The sequence below is a fragment of the Coffea arabica genome, chromosome 11e (assembly GCF_036785885.1).
Source record: "Coffea arabica cultivar ET-39 chromosome 11e, Coffea Arabica ET-39 HiFi, whole genome shotgun sequence".
NCBI classification, from domain to species: Eukaryota; Viridiplantae; Streptophyta; class Magnoliopsida; order Gentianales; family Rubiaceae; genus Coffea; species Coffea arabica.
The window spans coordinates 46774377-46796519 of NC_092331.1; the positions used below are offsets into that span (position 1 = coordinate 46774377).

A 22143-nucleotide genomic window follows, 5' to 3' on the forward strand; every position below is an offset into this window, starting at 1 on the left:
AATCTCACACCACTAAGACTACAAATCTTCTTTGAAGGGTATTTTTTCACTAAAATCACTCTAGATCTTTTGTATCTTCAGTGTGTCAAAATTGTTTGAACTATCTGACCAACCATTATTTATATAGGATCAAGAAAGTGCCTCATTAAAGCTTCCAACGGATAGAAAGTAGCTGAAGAGTCAACTAGCCGTTGGAGTGTCGGACGTCCGGTACTCCTGTTTTTTGCGTCCGACAGCAGGCAGAGAGTTTGAGAAATTTTCTTCAATTCTATCGGACGTCCGGTAGGCTGGTTTTCTGCGTCCGAAGGTATGATGTAAAACTGGAAATTTTTCTTCAATTCCTTAGGACGTCCGGTAGGCTGGTTTTCTGCGTCCGAAGATACTCAATGGTTGTCGGACGTCCGATGCAGTCTTTTTGAGCGTCCGACAGTTTTCACCAACCTTTGTCTTCTATCAATTGTACTTGTTCATGGAATCAAATAACTTCATAACTGAAAGTATATCTTGAATAAATATTAGTATCATCCATTTGTTTTGTAAACATCAAAAGATAGGGATCAAGATCAACAACCAAGTTATTATTCATTGTAATTTCACAATTGAAACTCATAAAAACAATCAAACAAAAATTATTTGAATACAATTCAACATGATAAAATAAATACAACTAAAGTAGTCAAGTTTTTACTTTCGGTACAAATACAATCATTAATTCATTATTGTGCTTGTGCTTTTTTTTTTGACAAAAAAGTATTATTGTATTAAGTATAATTAGGAATTTAGTATAAATGTATTAGTAAATTTAGTATAACTAATTAATAATTTCTATTAGTAGACATATATAATTATTAGTATAATTGATAATATCAATTATATTACATATACTAATATACATTAGATAATACATATAACTAATAATATCATTATCATAAGTTTGTAACTAATTAAATGAAATATTATATATAAACCGGGGAGGGGCGGGGCGGGGGTCCCGTTTCTAAACCGGGGAGGGGGGAATTCCCCCCGCCCCATTAGCCCCCCATGGGGCGGGTGCCCCCATTGTCATCCCTAGTTTCAAGCGTGATAATCTGTTTATGGGTCTAAAGCATCTTGTGGGTCAACTGGTTTCTTGCTTTTTAAATGGAAACTGTAGATAAGATGTTGGTTTGGGATTATTGTAGGTTTGTACATGATAAGAGAATATTTTACGTATTTTTAGTGTGTTTTATTAGTTAGTTTTGGTGTGTTTTATTTAGTTTTATAATTAATTAACTAGGATTTTGGTAAAAATGTACATTTTGTGGTTTAAGTGACAAAAATTACATTTCTATGGATTTAAATGGTGAAAACTTCATGTTTTTGTAGGTTTAAGGATTCAATCATCAAATGGCATGAATTGAGAAGAGAATTGGATAATTATTGATGATTTGAAGTGGTTTAAAGAAAACATAAAGTGCAAAATATTCAAATGAAGAAATGCAAGTGAAGATAGTTTTGACACATTGTAGTATTTCGATAATTTCTTGAGATAAAAGTATTAGATTGAGGTGATTCTTACACCATTTTGAAGAGATAGATATACATTTGATATAAAGATATCGAAATCCAGTTCAATTGTCTTCCTTGTCAAAAAGTCACAATACAGAAGTGCATGTGCATGGTCGAAAGTTGAGATAGAGCTCTGACTAATTGATGGTATTTTGGTAATATCTCGGTCGACAGAGCTCTAACTTGGATGATTCTTGAAGCATTGGAAAACTAACTCAAATGGCTACAATTTTTATGTTTTGTACAAGAGCTAGTTCGGCTTCTATCATTAAGAAAATAGTAGTTGAAGTGAAACCAAATTCACAGAAGTGAATATGCGACTTGGCAATACGTGAGTTGAAGTTGTGTATTCCAAAGTCACGTATTGTAGCCTGATTTCTACAATTTGCTCAGCCACTTGGTCTGCTTTGACACTACTTTCCAACTCAACTCCGGACAAGAATTTCGGCTGCACATGTTCAAGGAACTTTTTGGAAGAAAAAAAAGGAGCTTTATGTCTTGTCAAAACACCACTTTTTGACTCTCTTAACACTAGAAATCTTAGAATCATTAGAGAGGGGAAAGAGGGGAGAGACTAGAAATAGTTCTCATAAGATTTTAGCATAGGAGTTTAGTAGTTAGTCTTGTTTTGTTCTCTCTAGTTAGAACTTTTGTGAAAACAATTGAAGACTTCATTGTACAATACAACTCATTTTGTTGAAAAAATAGAAGATCATTGGGAGCTTCTTCACTAATCTTGGCTAAGCTTTCTTTATTTATCTTTCACTTGTGATTCAATATGTGTTCATGTAATGAAGCCATGCTTTTTCTTGTTATACATTATATGAGTAGTTAAATTTCTAGATCTATGGAGTAGATGAAACTTATAGCCATTTGATATGAAGTGAATATGATTTACACTTGTTACACCTTGTATTAACTTGTCTATTTCTGTATGCTTATCATTTGTTGTTGCTTGATCACCAATAGCAAACTTTTAGTTGTTATTATTCAATGAAAGTTGGTAATAATGATGGAACAACATAAATAGAGTTTGAGTAGTAGACTCATGAAAATAGAGGTACATTTAAGTGGATTAAATTTACATTTCATGAAGGAACAAGAGTAGATCTAGTTATTCACGATGAGAATAGGAAAAACTAGTCTATATTAGGCCATTTTATCATGAGAATGAAATTTGATAATATTGGAAATGAATCCCTAGTTGAACAAGAGTCGTAACAAGAGGTAAATTGATTTACTTGTATCTTTTATGCCATAAGTGGAATCTATATCTCTAGACTCAAGTATTTAGTGAATTTTCTTCATTGTTACCTTGCAAATATCTAGTTAAGACTAGTTAGATAGTAGTAACAATAACTTCTCTTGCTTAAATCGATCATTAGTTTAAATAATAAAGTAAGTAAGGACCTAGTACTTGTAAAGTTACTCTCTGTGGAATTGACCCGATATTTATCTTAAACTACTAATTTGACACATGTATACTTGCAGTCAAAACGGATATAATTCGAAATTAAACTTGTACTTTTATCAAAAATTCGTCAAATTTTTGGCGCCGTTGCCGAGGAGCAGCAATATTAGGGCCAATAAGTTTTATTAATTTAGACATTCTCTATATTAGTTAGTTAAATTTTGTTTCTAGTTAAGTTAGAATTTCTAGTAGTTTTGTAAAATAATTCTATATAATCTCTTATTTTTTATTGTAGTGTATGCATCGGGTTTTACGGATAGTAGCACCTTTTGATCCGAAAATTGGAAGGACACTATGTAGACAAAGAATGCGTACACCACAATAAGAAGGAAAAGATGTTTGACAACAAATAGAGGGAATCACAATAGAGCTACATTTTGAAGAAGAAATGGCGGAAAACGAAACAAATAGGCGAGCTCTTAGAGATTTTGCTCAACCGAGAATCCAAGGATCTTAAACAGGTATAGCATGACCGATGGTAAATGCTAATAATTTTGAAATTAAACCATCAGTAATCCAAATGGTGCAACAATCTCAATTTGGAGGTAATGTCGTAGAGGATCCAAATGCACATTTAGCCACATTTTTTGAGATATGTGATAAATCAAAATGAATGGAGTTAGTGAGGATGCTATAAGGCTAAGGTTGTTCCCATTTTTATTAAGGGATAAGGCTAAAATTTGGCTACATTCTCATGCCCGTAACACTTTCACTACTTGGGATGATTTGTCTAGGGCATTTTTGAAGAAATACTTTCTACCAAGTAAAACGGTTAAGTTTAGAATGGATATTACTAGTTTAGTCAATTGGATGGTGAGTCATTATATGAAACATGGGAGGTTTCGAAATTTGTTTCGGAAATGTCCACACCATGGATTTTTCGATTGACTAATTGTGCAAATCTTCTATAATGGTTTATCTTTTTCTACTAAAACTACTATCGATGCAGCCGCAGGTGGAGCATTGATGACAAAATCACTTCAAGAAGCTTAGGGTTTGATAGAAGAAATGGAGGCAAACAATTATTAATAGGCTAATGAAAGAGGTAACCGAAGGCACCAAGCAGGTATGATTGAAATTGATACCATCAATATGCTTCGTATTCAAATGAGCAATATGATGAAGGTGTTGAATAGACAAGTTGGATGTGGTCCAAGTTCTTCTTCCAATGTGCATGTAACTTGTTGTTCCATATGTGGAGGAGAACATGATACTAACGAGTGTGTTGATCTTGGGCAAGCTCAATTTATCAATAATTACAATGGGAATGCTTAAAACAATCCATACTCGAATACATACAATCTGAGGTGGAAGAATCATCCCAATTTTAGGTGGAAAGATCAAGACAATCCACAAAGGCCGACCAATTCGCAGGAATTTCAACCAAGGCAACAACATACGAATACCAAACCAGATTGGGAGATTGCGGTGAAAAAATTGGCAAAGGGTACTTTGGAGAGATTCGAGCGGCTAGAGGGGCGATTGGACCAATTAATCGGAATGTATAAAAATGTGGAGATCCAGATTGATCAAATCGCCAATTCTATTAATAATTGAAATCAAGGGGAGTTGCCAAATAAAACGGAGGTGAATTCGAGGGACCACGTTGAGACCATTATTCTTCATAGTGGTAAACAACTAGAGGATCCTCCGGTGGTAGAAAATGGTGGGGACAATGAGAGTAAGAGATAAGGAGATGAGCGAATAGAGCAAGAGGTGAGCGTGGGAAAAGGTAGTAAAGAAAAATCAAAAGAAGAACAACCTACATCCTCCACTACCGTTTCGATACCTCCGGCAGTTCCATTTTCTTAATGACTCAACCCAAATAAACTTGACAAAGATTTCAAAAATTTTATCAAAATTTTCAAACAATTACATATTAATATTCCTTTCGTTGATGCTATTTTGTAGATTCCTTTATACGCCAAGTTCCTCAAAGAGATCATGACACGAAAGAGGAGATTGGAGGATCACGAAACGATAGCATTAATGAAGGATGCAGCGCCATTATACAAAACAAGCTGCCACCAAAATTAAAGGATCCGGGGAGCTTTTCTATACCCTGTACTATCAGTAACATTAAATTTTCTAAGGCATTATGTGACTTAGGTGCAAGTGTATCATTAATTCTTTTAACGGTGGTTAGACAATTAGGATTGTATGAGTTAAAACGCACTAATATTTCAGTCTATTAGATATTCATTAGGAGCTTTGAAAAATATGTTGATTAAAGTGCAAAAATTCATCATTCCTGTGAATTTTGTGGTATTAGATATGGAAGAATATATGTCTATGCCAATTATTCTGGATAGACCATTTTTAGCAACTGTGCGGGTACTATTATTGATGTCAAAAATGGCAAACTTAAATTTCAAATAGGTGAATAAGAGGTAGTATTTAACTTAAATGAAATGGAAAAGTACATTTCTTTGACCAATCATACTTGTTCAATTGGCACTATTGAAATGTTAACCCAAGAGTTAAATCAAGTCAATCTTGACTTTGATCCTCTTGAGTTTTATTTAATAAGTACAGGGATGCAGGAGAAAAATGATGAAGAAATTGAAGCATTGGCCCAATATTTAGATGCACAACCTCCTTATAAGAAAGGGCATATGTACGAGAATCTTGAACAAGAAAAGGCACTTCCACCACTTTTAGAGATAGAAGTTCCAAGACTTGAATTCAAACCACTTCCTAGCCATTTGAAGTATGAGTTTCTTAGTGAAAATGAAACTCTACCAGTGATTGTTAGTGCTTACTTGGAAGAAGAGTAACTTAATAAGTTGGCACAAGAAGGTTATCGGATGGACCATCTCTGACATTCAAGGAATTAGCCCTTTTATATGCATGCATCGCATTCTTTTGGAGGATAATTGCAAACCAGTGGTCGAATTGCAAAGAAGGCTTAATCCAAACATGAAGGAGATGGTAAGATTAGAAATTATTAAGTGATTGGATGCAGTTATAATCTTCCCTATCTAGGATAGTATATGGATTAGTCCAATTCATGTTGTCCTAAAAAAGGTGGAACTACCATAGTTAATGGAAAAAATGATGAACTCCCTCTAGACTTGTGGTAGGATGGAGAATGTGTACAGACTATAGAAAGCTAAATGCAATCACAAGAAAAGATCACTTTCCCCTACCCTTTCTTGATCAATTATTGGAACGTATTATTGGTTATGAATTTTATTGCTTCCTTGACAGATTTTCAGGTTATAACCAAATAGCAATAACTTCTGAAGATCAAGAAAAGACCACCTTCACTTGCCCTTATGGCATATTTGCTTTTAGAAGGATGCCATTTGGCCTTTGCAATGCTTCTGCCACATTCCAACGTTGTATAATGGCAATTTTTTCTGATTATATTGAGAAAATTATGGACTTTTTTATGGATAATTTTTCAATATATGGTTCATTGTTTGATCATTGTCTTTATAATTTGGACTTGATTTTACAGAGATGTGAAGAGACGAACCTCGTGTTGAATTGAGAGAAGTGCCATTTTGTGGCCTAAGAAAGAATCGTCTTAGGGTACAAGATTTTCTCAAGAGGAATTGAGGTGGACAAAGTCAAAATAGAAGTCATCGAGTAAATGCCACCTCTAAACAATGTCAAGGGGATTAGAAGTTTTCTAGGACATGTGGGTTTTTATAGACGTTTCATTAAGAATTTTTTCAAGATAGTTAAGCCGTTATGTGATTTATTGTGCAAAAATACCCCATTTCATTTTGATGATAAAATTTTTATGGCTTTTGATAGGTTGAAAAAAAATTGACCTCAACACCGATTATAACTTCACCGGATTGGTTTCTACCATTTAAATTGATATGTGATGCAAGCGACTATGCAATCGGAGTTGTGTTAGGTCAATAGAAGGAAGAAAGGTTGCATGTGATTTATTACGCAAGTAAACTGCTCAATGAAGTACAAATTAACTATGTGACCATGGAGAAAGAACTTTTGGCGGTGATATTTGCCTTAGATAAATTTAGATCCTTGGTAGTAGGATCTAAGGCAAATATCACTGCCAAAAGCTCTTTCTCCGTGGTAGTAAGATCTAAAGTTATCATTTATATGGACCATTCAACTCTTAAATATTCACTCCATAAAAAAAGATGCAAAATCGCGACTAATTCGTTGAATTCTCTTATTATAGGAATTTAATTTAGAGATTAAAGACAAAAAATGATCAGAGAATCTTGTGGCGGATCATTTATCGCGATTAGAGTATATCCCTACCAATGATCAAGTTCCAATTAAGGAGAATTTTTCAGACAAATTTGTTCTAGTACTAACCAAGTCTCCATGATATGCGAATTTTGCTAACTTTTTGGTAAGTGGGGTACTTCCGAAGGGTTTTAATTTTCACCAAAGGAAGAAATTTTTTCATGTTGTTAAAAGCTACTTTTGGGAGGAACCATTGCTTTATAAGCATTGTGCCGATAGTATAGTAAGAAGATGTATTTTCAAAAAGTAGGTACGTGATATTTTACTTCATTGTCATAATTTAGAAACGGGTGGTCATTTTAACACTTCTAAAACCGTAACTAAGGTATGGCAATTGAAATTTTACTGGCCTACCATATATCGAGATGTTCGGGAATATGTTAAAAGTTGTGATGCCTGTCAAAGAACTAAAATATTTTTAGGAAAAATGAATGCCCTTAACCACTTTCTTAGAAGTAGAGTTATTTGATATGTGGGTTATAGATTTTATGGGACCGTTTCCTAATTCTTTCAACAATAAGTACATCTTAGTAGCTGTAGACTATGTTTTAAATAGGTGGAGACAATTGTTTCACCTACAAATGATACTAAGGTAGTATTTCGATTTCTTAAAAAGAACATTTTTAGTAGATTCGATATTTCTAAGGCCATAGAAAGTGATTAAGGAAAGCACTTTTGTAACAAACAACTTAATTCTTTGTTGCTTAAATATGGTTGTAAGTACAAGACATCACTTCCGTACCATTCACAAGCGGAATTGACTAATTGAGAAATCAAGCTCATCTTGGAGAAAATGGTGAACAACTCAAGGAAATATTGGGCAAGAAGATTCGACGATGCATTGTGAGCGTATCGAACGGCATTTAAAACACTTTTGGGGATGTCGCCGTATCGATTAATATATGCAAAAATTTGTCATTTACCTGTAGAAATTGAACATAAAGCACATTGGACTATTAAAACAATTAATATGGATTTTCATTTTGCAGGTGGGAGGAGACTACTTGAGTTAAACAAACTTGAGGAACACCGGCTACATGCTTATGAGAATGCTAAGATCTATAAAGATAAAGTGAAATATTGGCACGATAAATATCTTATATCCAAACAATTTGAGGTGGAGCAAAAAGTGCTCTTATACAACTCGTCCCTTAGGTTGTTTTTCCAAAAAACTCAAATCAAGGTGGTTGGGATCATTTGAAATCACTCAAGTTTATCCTTATTTGGTCGTTGAAGTGGTTAACACAAGAAACGAACAGTTCAAGGTCAACGGACAACGATTAAAACCCTACTTGGCGGGTGAAATCATTCCCAAAAGACTTTTTTACTCTTATATCCTTTGGGTGACTCGTCTTCAATTCAATGAGCCAACCTTTTTTAGTCGAGCCAACGACTATAAATAAAAGCGCCAATTGGGAGACAACCCAATGTTTAAGTTATATATATTAATTTGGTATGATTTTATGTTTAATGCATGTATTTAAATTAGTTTGTTGTTTTTGTGTTATAGGTTCAGCAAATGGAAGCAAAGATGCCCATTTGAGATGAAAAAGATGAAATTTGATCAAGGAACCCAACCTCTCGATTTGTGTTAAAGGTGTATTTGATCCATTAAAAAGAGATAAAATGCATGTTTTGATTATTATACATGTGCATGTGATGATGAATCTGGCAAAAGAATGATTTAGAATGCATTTTGAGTAATTGAGATACTATGTGTAATTTTTAAAATTTAATATTTCTACAAATTTCGTAGAAGAAAATACGGATTGCATGAATACGTGACTTCAAGTCGTATATTACATTAATCACGTTTTCATTTCTGTAAAATTAACGCAGAAAACGTGACTTGAAGTCGCGTATTCATGAAATCACGTTTTCAATGTTGCATGAACAAAGTAGAATACGCGACTTCATGTCATGTATTATTGAAGTCGTGTTTTCAATCCTGCAAGAAATGTGAAGAAAATGTGACTTAGTAAAACGTGAGTTGAAGTCACGTTTTATGAAGTCGCGTATTCTTCCCTTGATACAAAACCCTAACACGCGACTTCCATTTCAATTTTCTTCTTCCTTCATCTTCTCCAGCCATGTTTTCTCTCATTTTAAGACTCACACCTTTACAAAATTTTATTTTTACTCCATTTTCTTGCTAGAAATCATCAACCCATCATCATTTACCCTTTCAAAACATCTTTTTGACCGATTGAAATCCAAGAAAAATAATTCAATATCGATTTTTAAGAAATTTGGGGCTAGCATTTGTAGTTCTTAAATTCATTAATTGGAGGTCAATTGGAGTGCTTTTCATAAAGTTTTTTTGCATAATCATCATCTCCAAACATCACTCTTCGCAATTGAGATAAGTTTCTTCATCAAATCTTTGTATTTTAGAAATTGATATTTTTTAATTTTCCTGAGTTTTCTGACATCTTCTAATTTTGAATTTTTGATTATGTTTATTGAAGATTTTAGCCTCCATTATGATTATTTAGGTTGTTTAAACATGTTTACACGTTCACATGTAGCAAGTTAATGGATTATTAGTTTTTAAAATTTTTAATTTGCTATATTTGGCTAAAATTGGAAAGTTAGTTTGGAATGTTGTTGAGCCATTTGTGATAGATGATTATGGTTAAAAATGGTTAGTTGATGATGATTTAGCATGTGCATTGGGTATAGAGAGTGATTTGATGAACTTTGTGAGTTATTAGTATAATTTTTACTTAATTATGTTTATAGTTAAATGTACATTATTATTGCCAATTAACGACTGCTATAATCATGATTAATGCTAATTTCACTGACTGAGATATATTTGTTGCCTATTTTGATAACTTGGTGATTTTAGCAAATTTTGATATTTTTTATGTCATTTCTCGTACGTCATAATAATGGTCATTTACGTATGTTAATTGATTTATTATGACATGGAGATATGTCTTTGTGGTTATTTGTGTCAATTGGGATTTGTTATTGCCAAAGTTATAAAATATGTGTTAGTACATGTGGATAATTGAATCTCTTTTCTTAGGTACTATGGCAAGGAGAAAGCAAGTTGTCTATTCGTCTTCTAGCAGTGACGAAATGGAGATGAGTGAGGATATTGAAGATAGTGAGGAGGAGAGGTCATCTTCACCTCAACCGGTGAGGAGACGGCAAGGGGAGGGCACTTCTCGCAGTGCCAAAACTGCCATCTTTGATAGTGCCAAATTTACAAGTCTTAGGTATCAAGAGTGACCTGAGCCGCACGCTAATTTGGATGTTCTCTTTGAGATGCATGTGAGCCCGAAAATTGAGATGGTTTATCATATCTCGAAGGTGTTTAACCAAGTTGGTTGGCCGCCAATTCTCACATTGCCAACTCACTACTACCCTGACTTGGTGCCCAAGTTTTATGCCAACATTGATTACAAAGCACGTCACAATGGCGAGTTGGTGGAGTCATGGGTGCGTGGGCGATGCATTGTTTTATCACGAGAACTTTTAGCTGCTATTTTGGCATGTAGCAACCAAAATCGGGCAGTCGATCTGAAGAAGGGTTTTGTCATGCCCAATAGGCGGTGGGATCTATCACACGCCATGAATAGGTTTGGTCTTGAGTACCAACCTTTTAGGTCTTCAAGGAAAGAGACAATGGTGGCAAGTGTTTTCGAACCTTGTCATCATCGCATTATCTATATGATGGCACACAATATCATATCAAAAAAGACGGGTCATACGGATGTTCGAAAAAGTGATATCTATTTTCTTGACTATATATTTCATAATCGAGAGTCCTCCTACGCTTGAATTCCGTTGCCGAACATCATCATTAGCTACATAAGGTCTACGGCGAGGCGGCGGACTAGTTCATTCGAATTGGCATTTTCTCGACTGCTCTCTTTGGTGTTCGAGCGTTTCGACGTTAACTTGCAGAGTGTAACTCGAGAATTTGTTAAGCCTAGAACCGAGTTATCAGTTTCTTCCCTTCGTCGTTTGGGTATTGATACAGAGAATATTTCTCAACTTGCTCGAGAAAGGCGACAAAAGACACGACATGGCCGAGAAGAAACCGAACCTTCTACTACTGCACCTTCTCCTCCACCACAGTAATCGAATTGGCAGCGGCTCTTTACTTGCTTGGACGATATCGAGTATCGGTTCAGATGAATGGATACTCGCTTGGAGAGGATTGAGTATCACCTAGGCATTCCTCCACCTCATGACGGTGATGGAGATGAAGATGATGATTGAAACTGCACCTCTAGGATGGCTCTTATTGTTGTTTCCTGATTTTTTTTGTTGTTTTTAATCTTTTGTTTGTAGGATGTTTAACTTGCTCTTTTCCTTTTCAATTTCATCTTTTGAATAGTGTTAGTAGATATTTGTGTTTTGGCGAAGGTTCGTGATTTATGGTTGATCTGGATCTCAGCCATTGCATTGGGGAGTATTTCTTTCTATCTTTTGTTGTTTTTCTTTCCTTACACATTGAAGACAATGTGTATTTTAAGTGTGTGGGAGAAAATATGTGGTACTTGTAGTATTTTTTGTATTTATTGCTTGGACTTGATGTTTGGAATCTGAATTGCACTTAATTGCTGTTAATCTTGGGTTACTGGCAGGGAGTTTTGTCCAATTTTAAGGAGAAACTCCATCAAAATTTTTTCAAAATCTTGTCCAAATTTGCAAAATTGGCCCAAAAAGTTTCAAAATTTTTTAATTTTATCCTAGGGATAACAAGTTCCATACCATGAGTAACCCAAATTCTTTCTACTTTTGAAATAAATATGTGTGGTTTGAAAACTTTATTTCTCATCTAACTTGGAAATAACTATTATGTAATTATAATTATTACATATATAGGAAAGTATATCTAGTAAAGTGGAGAAAATTATACCTAAGTTTTGCATGTTTGATGAGATTTCTTCTCTTTACTTGATTTTATAGGTTAAGTGATAAATAGGGTCAATAATTGCAATACTCTTCTTATGATTATTCTTTTGAGGGAATTTTTATTATCTTTACTCTAAAAAATAAAAATTAAAAAAAGAATAAAAAGCTATTTTATTCCAATGGTTCTTGTACTTAGTAACCGAGAGTTTTCATTTACAAACATCAACTTTCGCTGAAAACAGTACTCAAATTAAGAATATGCAAAGCAATTTAAGTATGTGAAATGTTGAGTAACCGGCGATTTTCATCTAAAAATGTCGATCTTTGCGTCAAAAGATACTTTCACAACTTGGGTAATATTTAATTATATGATATGAATAAATCCCTCTCTAAGTTAAATAAGAAAATGATCATGGGATTAAAATAGCACTTTTATTGATCATATGAATTGCTTATTTGTGATATTGGGTGAAGGTGAGAAATTGAGTTGAACTAGCATAATTAGGATATAATTAGCTCTCATTTACTTGATATTATGAGTACTTGAAGATTAATGAATGATTGCATAATGGTTGTTTACCTTGTTACCTTGCACATATAGAAAATGATTGCATAATGATTGCATAATGGTTGTTTACCTTGTTTTTTAGAAAATGAAGTTGAATGGTGCACATATAGTTATTTTCAAAAGTTTGGATCATTGTTGGTTTGTATTTCTTATTGCTTGAGGACAAGCAATGGTTCAAGTGTGGGGGACTTTGATAAGAGAATATTTTACATATTTTTAGTGTGTTTTATTAGTTAGTTTTGGTGTGTTTTATTTAGTTTTATAACTAATTAACTAGGGTTTTAGTAAAAATATACATTTTGTGGTTTAAGTGGCAAAAATTACATTTCTATGGATTTAAATGATGAAAACTTCATGTTTTTGTTGGGTTAAGGTTTAAATCATGAAATGACATGAATTGAGAAGAGAATTGGATAATTATTGATGATTTGAAGTGGTTTAAAGAAGACATGAAGTGTAAAACATTCAAATGAAAAAAATGCAAGTGAAGACAGTTTTGACATATTGTGATATTTCGGTAATATCTTGAGTTACAGGCATCGGATTGAGGTGATTCTTACATATTTTGAAGCTAAGAGATAGATCTACATTTGGTATGAAGACATCGAAATCTAGTTCATTCGTCTTCCTTGTCAAAAAGTCGCAATACAAAAGTGCATGTACATGGTCGAAAGTTGAGACAGAGTTCTAACCAATTGATGGTATTTTGGTACTATCTCGGTTCACAGAGCTCTAAATTAGATGATTCTTAAAGCATTGGAAAGCTAACTCAAAGTGCTACAATTTTCTTGTTGTGCACAAAGTTAGTTTGGCCTCTATCCTTGAGAAAATAGCAGTTGAATTGATGCCAAATTCACAAAAACGAATATGAGACTTGGCAATACGTGAGTTGAAGTCGCGTATTGTAGCCTGATTTTTGCAATTTTCTCAGCCACTTACTCTACTTTCACACTACTTTTCAACTCAACTCCAGATAAGAATTTCAGCTGCACATGTTCAAGGAACCTTTTGGAAGAAAAAAAAAGGAGTTTTATGTCTTGTCAAAACACCACTTTTTGGCTCTCTTAACACTAGAAATGTTAGAATCATTAGTGAGGGGAAAGATGGGAGAGACTAGAAGTATTTCTCATAAGATTTTAGCATAGGAGCTTAGTAGTTAGTCTTGTTTTGTTCTCTCTAGCTAGAAATTTTGTGAGAACAATTGGAGATTTCATTATACAACTCATTTTGTTGAAGAAATAGAAGATCATTGGGAGCTTCTTCAGTAATCTTGGCTAAGTTTTCTTTATCTATCTTTCACTTGTGATTCAATATGTGTTCATGCAATGAAACCATGCGCTTTCTTGTTATATATTATATGAGTAGCTAAATTTCTAGATCTAAGAAGTAGATGAAACTTATGGCCATTTGATATGAAGTGAAAATGATTTACACTTATTACACCTTGTATTAACTTGTCTATTTATGCATGCTTATCATTTGTTATTGCTTGATCACCAATAGCAAGCTTTTAGTTGTTATTATTCAATGAAAGTTGGTAATAATGATGGAACAACATAAATAGAGCTTGAGTAATAGACTCATGAGAATAGAGGTACACTTAATTGGATTAAATTTATATTTCATGAAAGAACAAGAGTAGATCTAGTTATTCACCATGAAAATAGGGAAAACTGGTCTATTTTAGGTCATTTTATCATGAGAATGGAATTTGGTAATATTGGAAATGAATCCCTAGTTGAACAAGAGTTGTAACACTAGGTAAATCGATTTACTTGTATCTTTTGTGCCATAAGTGGAATCTATATCCTTAGACTCAAGTATTTAGTGAATTTTCTCCAATGTTACCTTGCAAATATCTAGTTAAGACTAATTAGATAGTAGTAATAATAACTTTTCTTACTTCGATCATTAGTCTAAATAGTAGAGTAAGTAAGGATCTAGTACTTGCAAAGTTGCTCTCTGTGGGATCGACCCAATATTTGCCATAAACTACTAATTTGACCTGTATACTTGCAGTCAAAACGGGTATAAATCGGAATTAAACTTGTACTTATATCAAAAACCCGTCAGTACATTTATTTGCTATTACCTAGATATGACTTCTTGTGTTACCTAGATTCTTTTTTTTTTTCAGATATGTGTGTGTTCATCATTGTAACCCTTTAGAAAGTTTCTTGATTTCTGAGGTATGACTTCTCATTTAATCCTGTTTGTTAAATTGTTATTCATTTTTTTACAAGCTAATTCTTATCTTTTAATAATTGCATATGTCCTTCATTTATTGCGGTACTTTTCTTGATGTAGCTTTTAGGGGCTCACAGAAAGTCTTCTGATGCATTAAAGAAGTTCAAGCACAATCTTGTTGCATTCTACAACAATATTTTAGAGAAACGTAGGAGCAAGAAGTTAAGCAGCAAAACAATGGAGGAGATGGAATACCCCTTACTCTAAGATATATTTTTAGGTATATTGCTACTCCATTACATGCTAAAACCTCTACTTTCATGTCAAATTCTGTTCAGATTTGTTTCATGGAAGTATTTAATTGAATCAAACAGAGGCACGTACAGAAAACTACAAATATACATGAATTGTGTACGTGCAGTAGGATGAAAAGTTTGAACCTGAGGTAATGTACCTTTTTTTCGGCTAACCCCGTATACGGGGATGGGCGCCACTCCAAATTTTATTCAAAACTCCATCAGCGTACATCGGATGAGGCTAGCATTCGCTAGTAACATAATGACCTCGATGCAAATCTAAGTCAAGCGTACATAAGGCATCTGTATCCTATCTAGGCGGGCTAAGCCCCTTATATGCTCTGGAACTTGAGAAGTAGAAAATCTTTGACAAACATGCGTGGAGTTTGCTAGATTTGCAAGGGCATTTGCAACTGCATTTGCTTCTCTATAGGTGTGAGTCAAGGTAACCTGGCGACCCAGCGGTAATGTACCTGATTGTAATAACCTATTGTATACTTTTATATAGAGCATTTCGATCCTAGTATGGCCTAGAAGGCAACTCTGTTCGTGGTCAAGCAATGGAAGCCAGAGCTCTCAGATAACTAACTTAAAAAATTGCACAAGATGGAACCAAAAGTTTCACTGGTTTAACTTCTGTAATTGAATGACAAACCACGTTTAGTTCTCAGTTACAAAATGAGTTTATTACTTAGTCGAGATTTTGCAACACCAGGGATTTTATTCATCATGCCACAATATATATACTCAATACAATAGCATATTCAAGCAGACTCGCGCATCACGTGAGCCCTATTTGTAATAGCCTCAATTGAGACTTGTCAAAACACAAATTCAAAAGCCCAATAAAACATTTTCTTGAAGCTTTACAAATATCTTATTTTATTAATTCTAGAAGATCTCTTGGATTCGATGATCCAGTTTCTTTTCCCTCATTCTATCTCACTCCAATTGTCCACAATCAACATTTTTTTGGTCGATTGTACAAAAGAAAGAAAGAAGAAAGAACAAAAAGATCTTCACAAATAATAAAATTCATACTAAAATATTCACAAACTTCATCCCTTTTTGGAAAATCCTGAGGCTCGAAGTTTCATGTCTCTCTAATAATGATATTTTTTTCATGTTTTAACAACGAATAACTAGTGTTTATACGAACCTGGTTATATCATTGAGTTTCTCACAATGTGGATTGGGTGTATACATACCGAAAGTGTGGAAATAAAATCTGTGTTTGGACATGAGATTATTTGCCCAAATTTATTTGCTTACATCACCATTATAATTATCAATACACCTTTTTATCTTCCCAATTATCTTTTTATCTCACATACATCACATCACAAAAAATGCTACAGAAAAAATATCTCAAATAATTTACAATCCAAACACAAAGATTATTTATCATTTGCAACGCTCAAATTTTCTAAAACTCCCTTTTTACATTGCCCCCATCTCTTCCTCCCCCTTTCCCCACCAAAAATCTTTTTCAATTTTGTTTATTCTCTACATTTCCCCTAACATAAACAAAACTTTTACATCTATCCCATTGAAAATTTAAAAATCACCAAAAAAATTTATTAGTTAACATCACTGACAATTAAAATTATTCTTTTGCCATCCTTTATTAACACTAGTAATAGTTCACATGATTATAGTATCCTAAAATATATTATTCTTTAGATACAAAAATTTTTTTGTGAAATTTTGATCATCAAAATCATAATATAGTATTTTTTAATTTATTTTCTTTAGGTAGTTACTTTAAAAAATTTTATTAAATGGAAAGAGACAAAAATGTTCCAATATGGTTAACATGTCCCTTAGGATTAAATTTGGAATCATAAACCAAACATTTTTTAATCTATAGCTTGAACTCTAACATATCAACTATTGGTAATATCATGTTTTACCAAAATTATTGTATATTCATGATTATATTACATATAAACCACAAGACTATATGCGCGGATCGAATTAGCATCTTTAAAATAACTTCCAATGAGTGTGAGTAATTAGGTCTCTCCGTGCATGAGTGGAAACCCTTGGCATGCAATGGTGGCTGGCGGCGCATCCACGGCGCCGCATCAGCCCATGGCGAATGGAAGCCCCTGTTCCCCAAGTGCGGTAAAATCCTTTGCTCAGCTGTTTTCTCAGCCAGCCGAATCACCTATCCAGGTGAAGCCAACAACAAAGTACAAGGGGGAGGCGGCTGTGATTTTCTCCAAAGCAGAGGCGGATAAACTCGCAAGTCCTTTTCACTGGGCTCTCGTGGGGAAATTTTCGCACGAGCGTCCAAGTTTGGAAGGGGTTCGCAAGTTCTTCTCAACACTAAACTTGAAGGATAACGTATCCATTGGGCTCATGGATTATAGGCATGTTCTGCTTAAATGTTCTGCCGAACAAGACTTTAATCGCATCTGGACTCGTGGGGTGTGGCAATTGGGAAAATATCCCTTGAGAGTTTTCCGTTGGACTAGAGATTTCCATGTGAAGAAGGAGTCGGCGTTGGTTCCAGTTTGGGCGTCTCTGCCAGCCCTTCCCATTCACTACTTTGACAAACATTCGTTATTTTCTATTTTAGCTCCAGTTGGGAAGCCGCTCTTCCTGGACTCGGCAACAGCAGCGGGCACGAGACCAAGTGTAGCAAGGGTATGTGTGGAGGTCGATTTGCTGAAACCGATTTGTTCGCGGGTGTGGGTGGCAGTTGAGGGAGAGGTTGGCTTTTGGCAAAACATAGTGCGTGAGAACAAACCCAAGTACTGCAGCATCTGTTGGAGATTGGGCAATTCAGTGGAGGAGTGCAGGAAGGATATACATAACGGTGCAGGGGCCTTGGTTAAGGGCAACCAATCGCAATTTGTATCACAGAGTGATGCTGCAGGGGTTGTCATGGAGACAAAGGGCAGTTCGGCTGCGACGAAGCCGGGGGGGAGGTACTCCCAGCAGCGCTGACGGAGCCTTCGCTCTCCATCCCTGGTCGAGATGGCAAAAGCCCAGCAGTAGCAGATGCGGTAACAGGGGTAGTGACTAGGGAGGCAGAGATGACAACCCACGAGCATCAGCCTACTCCAGTTGCTGGTGTGTGTGTGGAGCTTCTTGAGGGAAGCGGGCAGGATGCTGGCGCGCCAGAGGGAGAGCCCACAGCAAGAGAAGGAGCCTCACTTGCACCAGTGGACGCTGGAGCGAAGATAATGGTGGAGGGGCGACGTGCGGCTGAGCTTTCAGTGGCAGTAGGCTTGACGGACAGTGGGCAGGATGTTGGTGCACTAGAATGGGATCAGGCTGAGCAGGTGGAGGCTAGAGTTGAGATCATTTTGGAGGGGTGCAGAGCGGATGTGCAGACTGCAGCGGGCAATCTGTCTCCGCGGCCTAGCAGCTGTCATGGGGAGTTGGCAGCTTCTTCCTTGGAGGCGCTGAATGTAGATCAGTCACAGGCATTGGAGCCGGTTATTAAACTCGGAAAATCAAAGGGAATAAGGGTGATTCTCCCTTCCGACAGGCAGCTACGTTCCACTTCAACATCCTCCAAAAACGGATTCCAGGTTCTTTCCCATGATTAATAGCATATTTTGGAACATTAGGGGGATTTCCAAACCTCCAAATTTGAGACGGTTGAAAAACCTTATCCAATTACATAAAGTTCAGCTGGTAGCTATTTGTGAACCGAAACTTGATGTTGCAAATATTGAGAGCATCCGCTTAAAGTTGTCATTTGATGCTGCTGTTGCTAACTTGTCAGCAGATGTCTGGGTCTTGTATAATTTTCCGTTGGTATGCTCTATAGCTGGGAATTCTCAGCAACATATCTCCCTGAATGTCCATCATCCATGGCTGCCTCGCCCCTTGCAATTTTCTTTTGTGCATGCTAGGTGTACATTGGAAGAACGACGAGGGTTGTGGCAAGCACTTTTGGTGGACAAACCACGCGACCAGCCATGGTGCATCTATGGGGATTTCAATGTGATCATATCCCCTAACGAAAAGAGGGGAGGTCGGCCTTTTCGTGCCTCGGAGGGGTTAGATCTTCTGACCTTCATGGAGGAGACGGAAGTTTTTTATGTGGGTTTTTCTGGCTCGAGTTTCACTTGGTGCAACAATCACCATGGCCGGGCTCGGATATGGAAACGATTGGATAGGCTATTGGTTAATGGCGAATGCTCTGAATTACCGTCAGTCGTGTCGGTCACTCACTTGGTTAGACATCCATCCGACCATGCGCCGTTACGAGTTTCTTTCACATCCCGTGTAGATGATAAGCCTCATGCGTTCCGCTTCCTGAATGTGTGGACATCCAGAGCATCTTTACTTGATGTTATTCGAACGACTTGGCAACAGGAGTGTCAAGGTTCTCCCTTAAGGATCTTATGCTCTAAGTAGCTAGCAACAAGGAGAGCTATCCAAGAGTGGAATAACTCCTCGTTTGGGAATATATTTGCAGTGTCTCGCGATCCAGAGGCTTCGGTGGTTAGGGCGGAAGCACGGGTGGAAACTGAGGCGTCAGAGGATGCTCAGATGTAGCTTCATAGGTCTCAGGCACAGCTCAACCGTGCTTTGTCAGTGGAGGAGGAGTTTTGGAAGCAGAAGAATCGTGTCAAGTGGCCCCGACATGGCGATAGAAACTCAAAATTCTTCCATGCCACCCTGAGACAGAGGAGGTTGCAAGAGGTAATCCACAGGATAAAAGATGAGACTGGCATATGGGTGGAGACGAAGGAAGATTTATCACGTGAAGCGGTACGGTATTTTTCTGATTTATTCTCTGCTCCGATAGTACCCTCGTTAGACTTGCTGCACGTTATCCCCGCCAACATCACAGCGGAGGAAAACAGGAGCTTAGAGGCCGACCCATCTTTCGAGGAAGTAAAAAAAACTGTCTTTGCAATGGATGGTGATAGTGCAGCGGGCTCCGATGGTTTCACGGGTAAGTTTTTTACTTTTTTTTGGGAGGTGATTGGTCGGGATGTCTATAATGCAGTTTTGAGCTTTTTTTGTGGGGCTGAGCTCCCTCGTTTTATTACATCTACTTCTATTGTCCTCCTCCCGAAAGGGCCGAACCCTCAGGATTTGTCGATGTTCAGACCAATTAGTCTCTGCAATTTCTTTAATAAAGTATTGTCCAAGATCTTGGCTGATAGGTTGGCTGGTATTTTGCCAAGAATCATCTCACCCCAATAGACAGGTTTTGTTAAGGGCAGGAATATCTCGGAGAATTATCTTCTCGCCCAGGAAATAATGTCAGGGATGCGTAGTTCGTACAGGGGTGGAAATGTAGCATTGAAGTTAGACATGTCCAAGGCATATGACCGTGTATCGTGGGTATTTCTCATGAACATAATGCGGCGGTTTGGGTTTGGGGAAAGGTTCCTTGACATGGTGTGGAGGTTGATTTCTAATGCTTGGTTTTCGGTTATAATAAATGGAGCGTCTTATGGTTTTTTCAAATCGAGTAGGGGATTACGGCAGGGGGATCCGATATCCCCCGCGTTATTCGTAATTGGGGCGGAGGTTCTGTCACGGGCTTTAAATAATCTCGTGTTACATCGCGGCTATAGGGGTTTTAAGGTCCCACGGGGGTGTCCCCAAGTCACGCATTTGGCCTTCGCTGATGATGTATTGATATTCGCTAATGGGTCTGCTCGAGCTTTACAGGATATTGTACGGGTGTTGAAGCTTTACCAACAATCCTCGGGTTAGTTGGTGAATAGGCAAAAAAGTGGGTATCTCGTCTATCCCTCCGCCTCGAGTGTTAGACAGAGGGTGATTGAGCGTCTTACTGGCTTTACTAGGCACCAGGCGCCTATTCGGTTCTTAGGCTTCCCATTGTACGTGGGACGGAGTAAGGCTTATTATTACAGTGAGGTGAGTCGAGCGATAATCGGACGAATCCTCTCATGGAAGTCCAAGTTTTTGTCTCAGGGGGGTAAGATCATCCTCATCAAACATGTTCTCTCTTCGATCCCACTGCATTTACTATCTGCCGCGGTAATGCCGACTTCGGTGTTCAGGGTAATTGAAAAGGTTTGTTCTGACTTTCTATGGGGTTCGACGGAGATGGGGGCCAGGTATCACTGGATCCGCTGGGACCAGTTATGCTTTCCGAAGGAGGAGGGGGGAGTAGGCTTCAGGCTTTTAAGGGATGTCTACACAGCTTTCTCTCATAAACTCTGGTGGGAGTTCCGCACGGGGACGTTTTTTTGGGCAAGGTTCTTACGTGCTAAGTATTGTGGGAATTGCCACCCTTGTCAAGTGGAGCTTCAAGTGGGCGTATCAGCAACTTGGAAACGATTGATCAATGTCAGCAGGGAGGCGGAGTTGTCTATGCGATGGTTGGTGAATACCGGGACCTGCGACTTCTGGTATGACAACTGGCTCGGGAATGGAGCTCTTTTCCTTAAAGCTCCAGTTCAGGGGGATTTATCGTTCAGAGACTTTATTGTTGATGGGAAGTGAAACTCGGTGGGACTTGCACAATACCTCCCAAGGGACATCACAGCTATGATCCTACAGCACCAGACCCCAGAGGGGGAGAGGCCCGATGAGGTGGTATGGGTGTCAACAACTTCAGGATCCTTTTCGTTATCCTCTGCTTTTCGTGAGATAAGGCCAGCCCGGAATTCCTCTTGGATGTTTTCCCGCATTTGGCTCCCCCAACTCCCTACAAAACTTTCTTTCTTTATGCTCCGTCTTTTGATGCGGAGGCTCCCCCTGAATGATATCTTGGGTAAGTTTGGCTTTCAATTACCTTCCAAATGTTTTTGTTGTTCCATGACGGCGGTGGTGGGGGAATCTATTGAACACATTTTCTCAACGGGACAATTAGCGGTAGAGATTTGGGGAGTCTTTAGAGCCCCGTGCGGTTTATGTTTGCCGGCAGTATCATTGCGAGAACGACTGGTCACTTGGTGGTTGTCCCTGCAATCGGATGCTCAAAGATGTCATGTTGTTTCCATCCTGCCAAGTTT

General features: G+C 37.0%; 1 protein-coding gene and 1 non-coding gene across 2 annotated transcripts; one reads left to right on the forward strand and one right to left on the reverse strand.

Moving 5' to 3' along the window:
* Nucleotides 1-3793: 3793 nt before the first annotated feature.
* Nucleotides 3794-3897, reverse strand: LOC113719751 (small nucleolar RNA R71). Its single transcript, XR_003455008.1, has one exon. It is a non-coding gene; the product is annotated as a small nucleolar RNA R71 (small nucleolar RNA).
* A 14325-nt stretch (nt 3898-18222) lies between these two features.
* On the forward strand, nt 18223-20875 carry LOC140021321 (uncharacterized). Its single transcript, XM_072072084.1, has 4 exons — nt 18223-18723; nt 18827-19526; nt 19740-20102; nt 20361-20875. The coding sequence occupies exons 1-4, from the start codon at nt 18223-18225 to the stop codon at nt 20873-20875; spliced, it is 2079 nt and encodes a 692-aa protein (XP_071928185.1).
* Nucleotides 20876-22143: the final 1268 nt, after the last annotated feature.

Bases quoted from the DNA above. Each gene is read 5' to 3' on its own strand.
- LOC140021321 (XM_072072084.1), top strand. From the start codon at position 18,223: ATGACAACCCACGAGCATCAGCCTACTCCAGTTGCTGGTGTGTGTGTG. The intron at 18,724-18,826 runs GTTCTTTCCCAT...CATAAAGTTCAG, and splicing joins CCTCCAAAAACGGATTCCAG to CTGGTAGCTATTTGTGAACC. The intron at 20,103-20,360 runs GTAAGTTTTTTA...CCCAATAGACAG, and splicing joins GGGCTCCGATGGTTTCACGG to GTTTTGTTAAGGGCAGGAAT.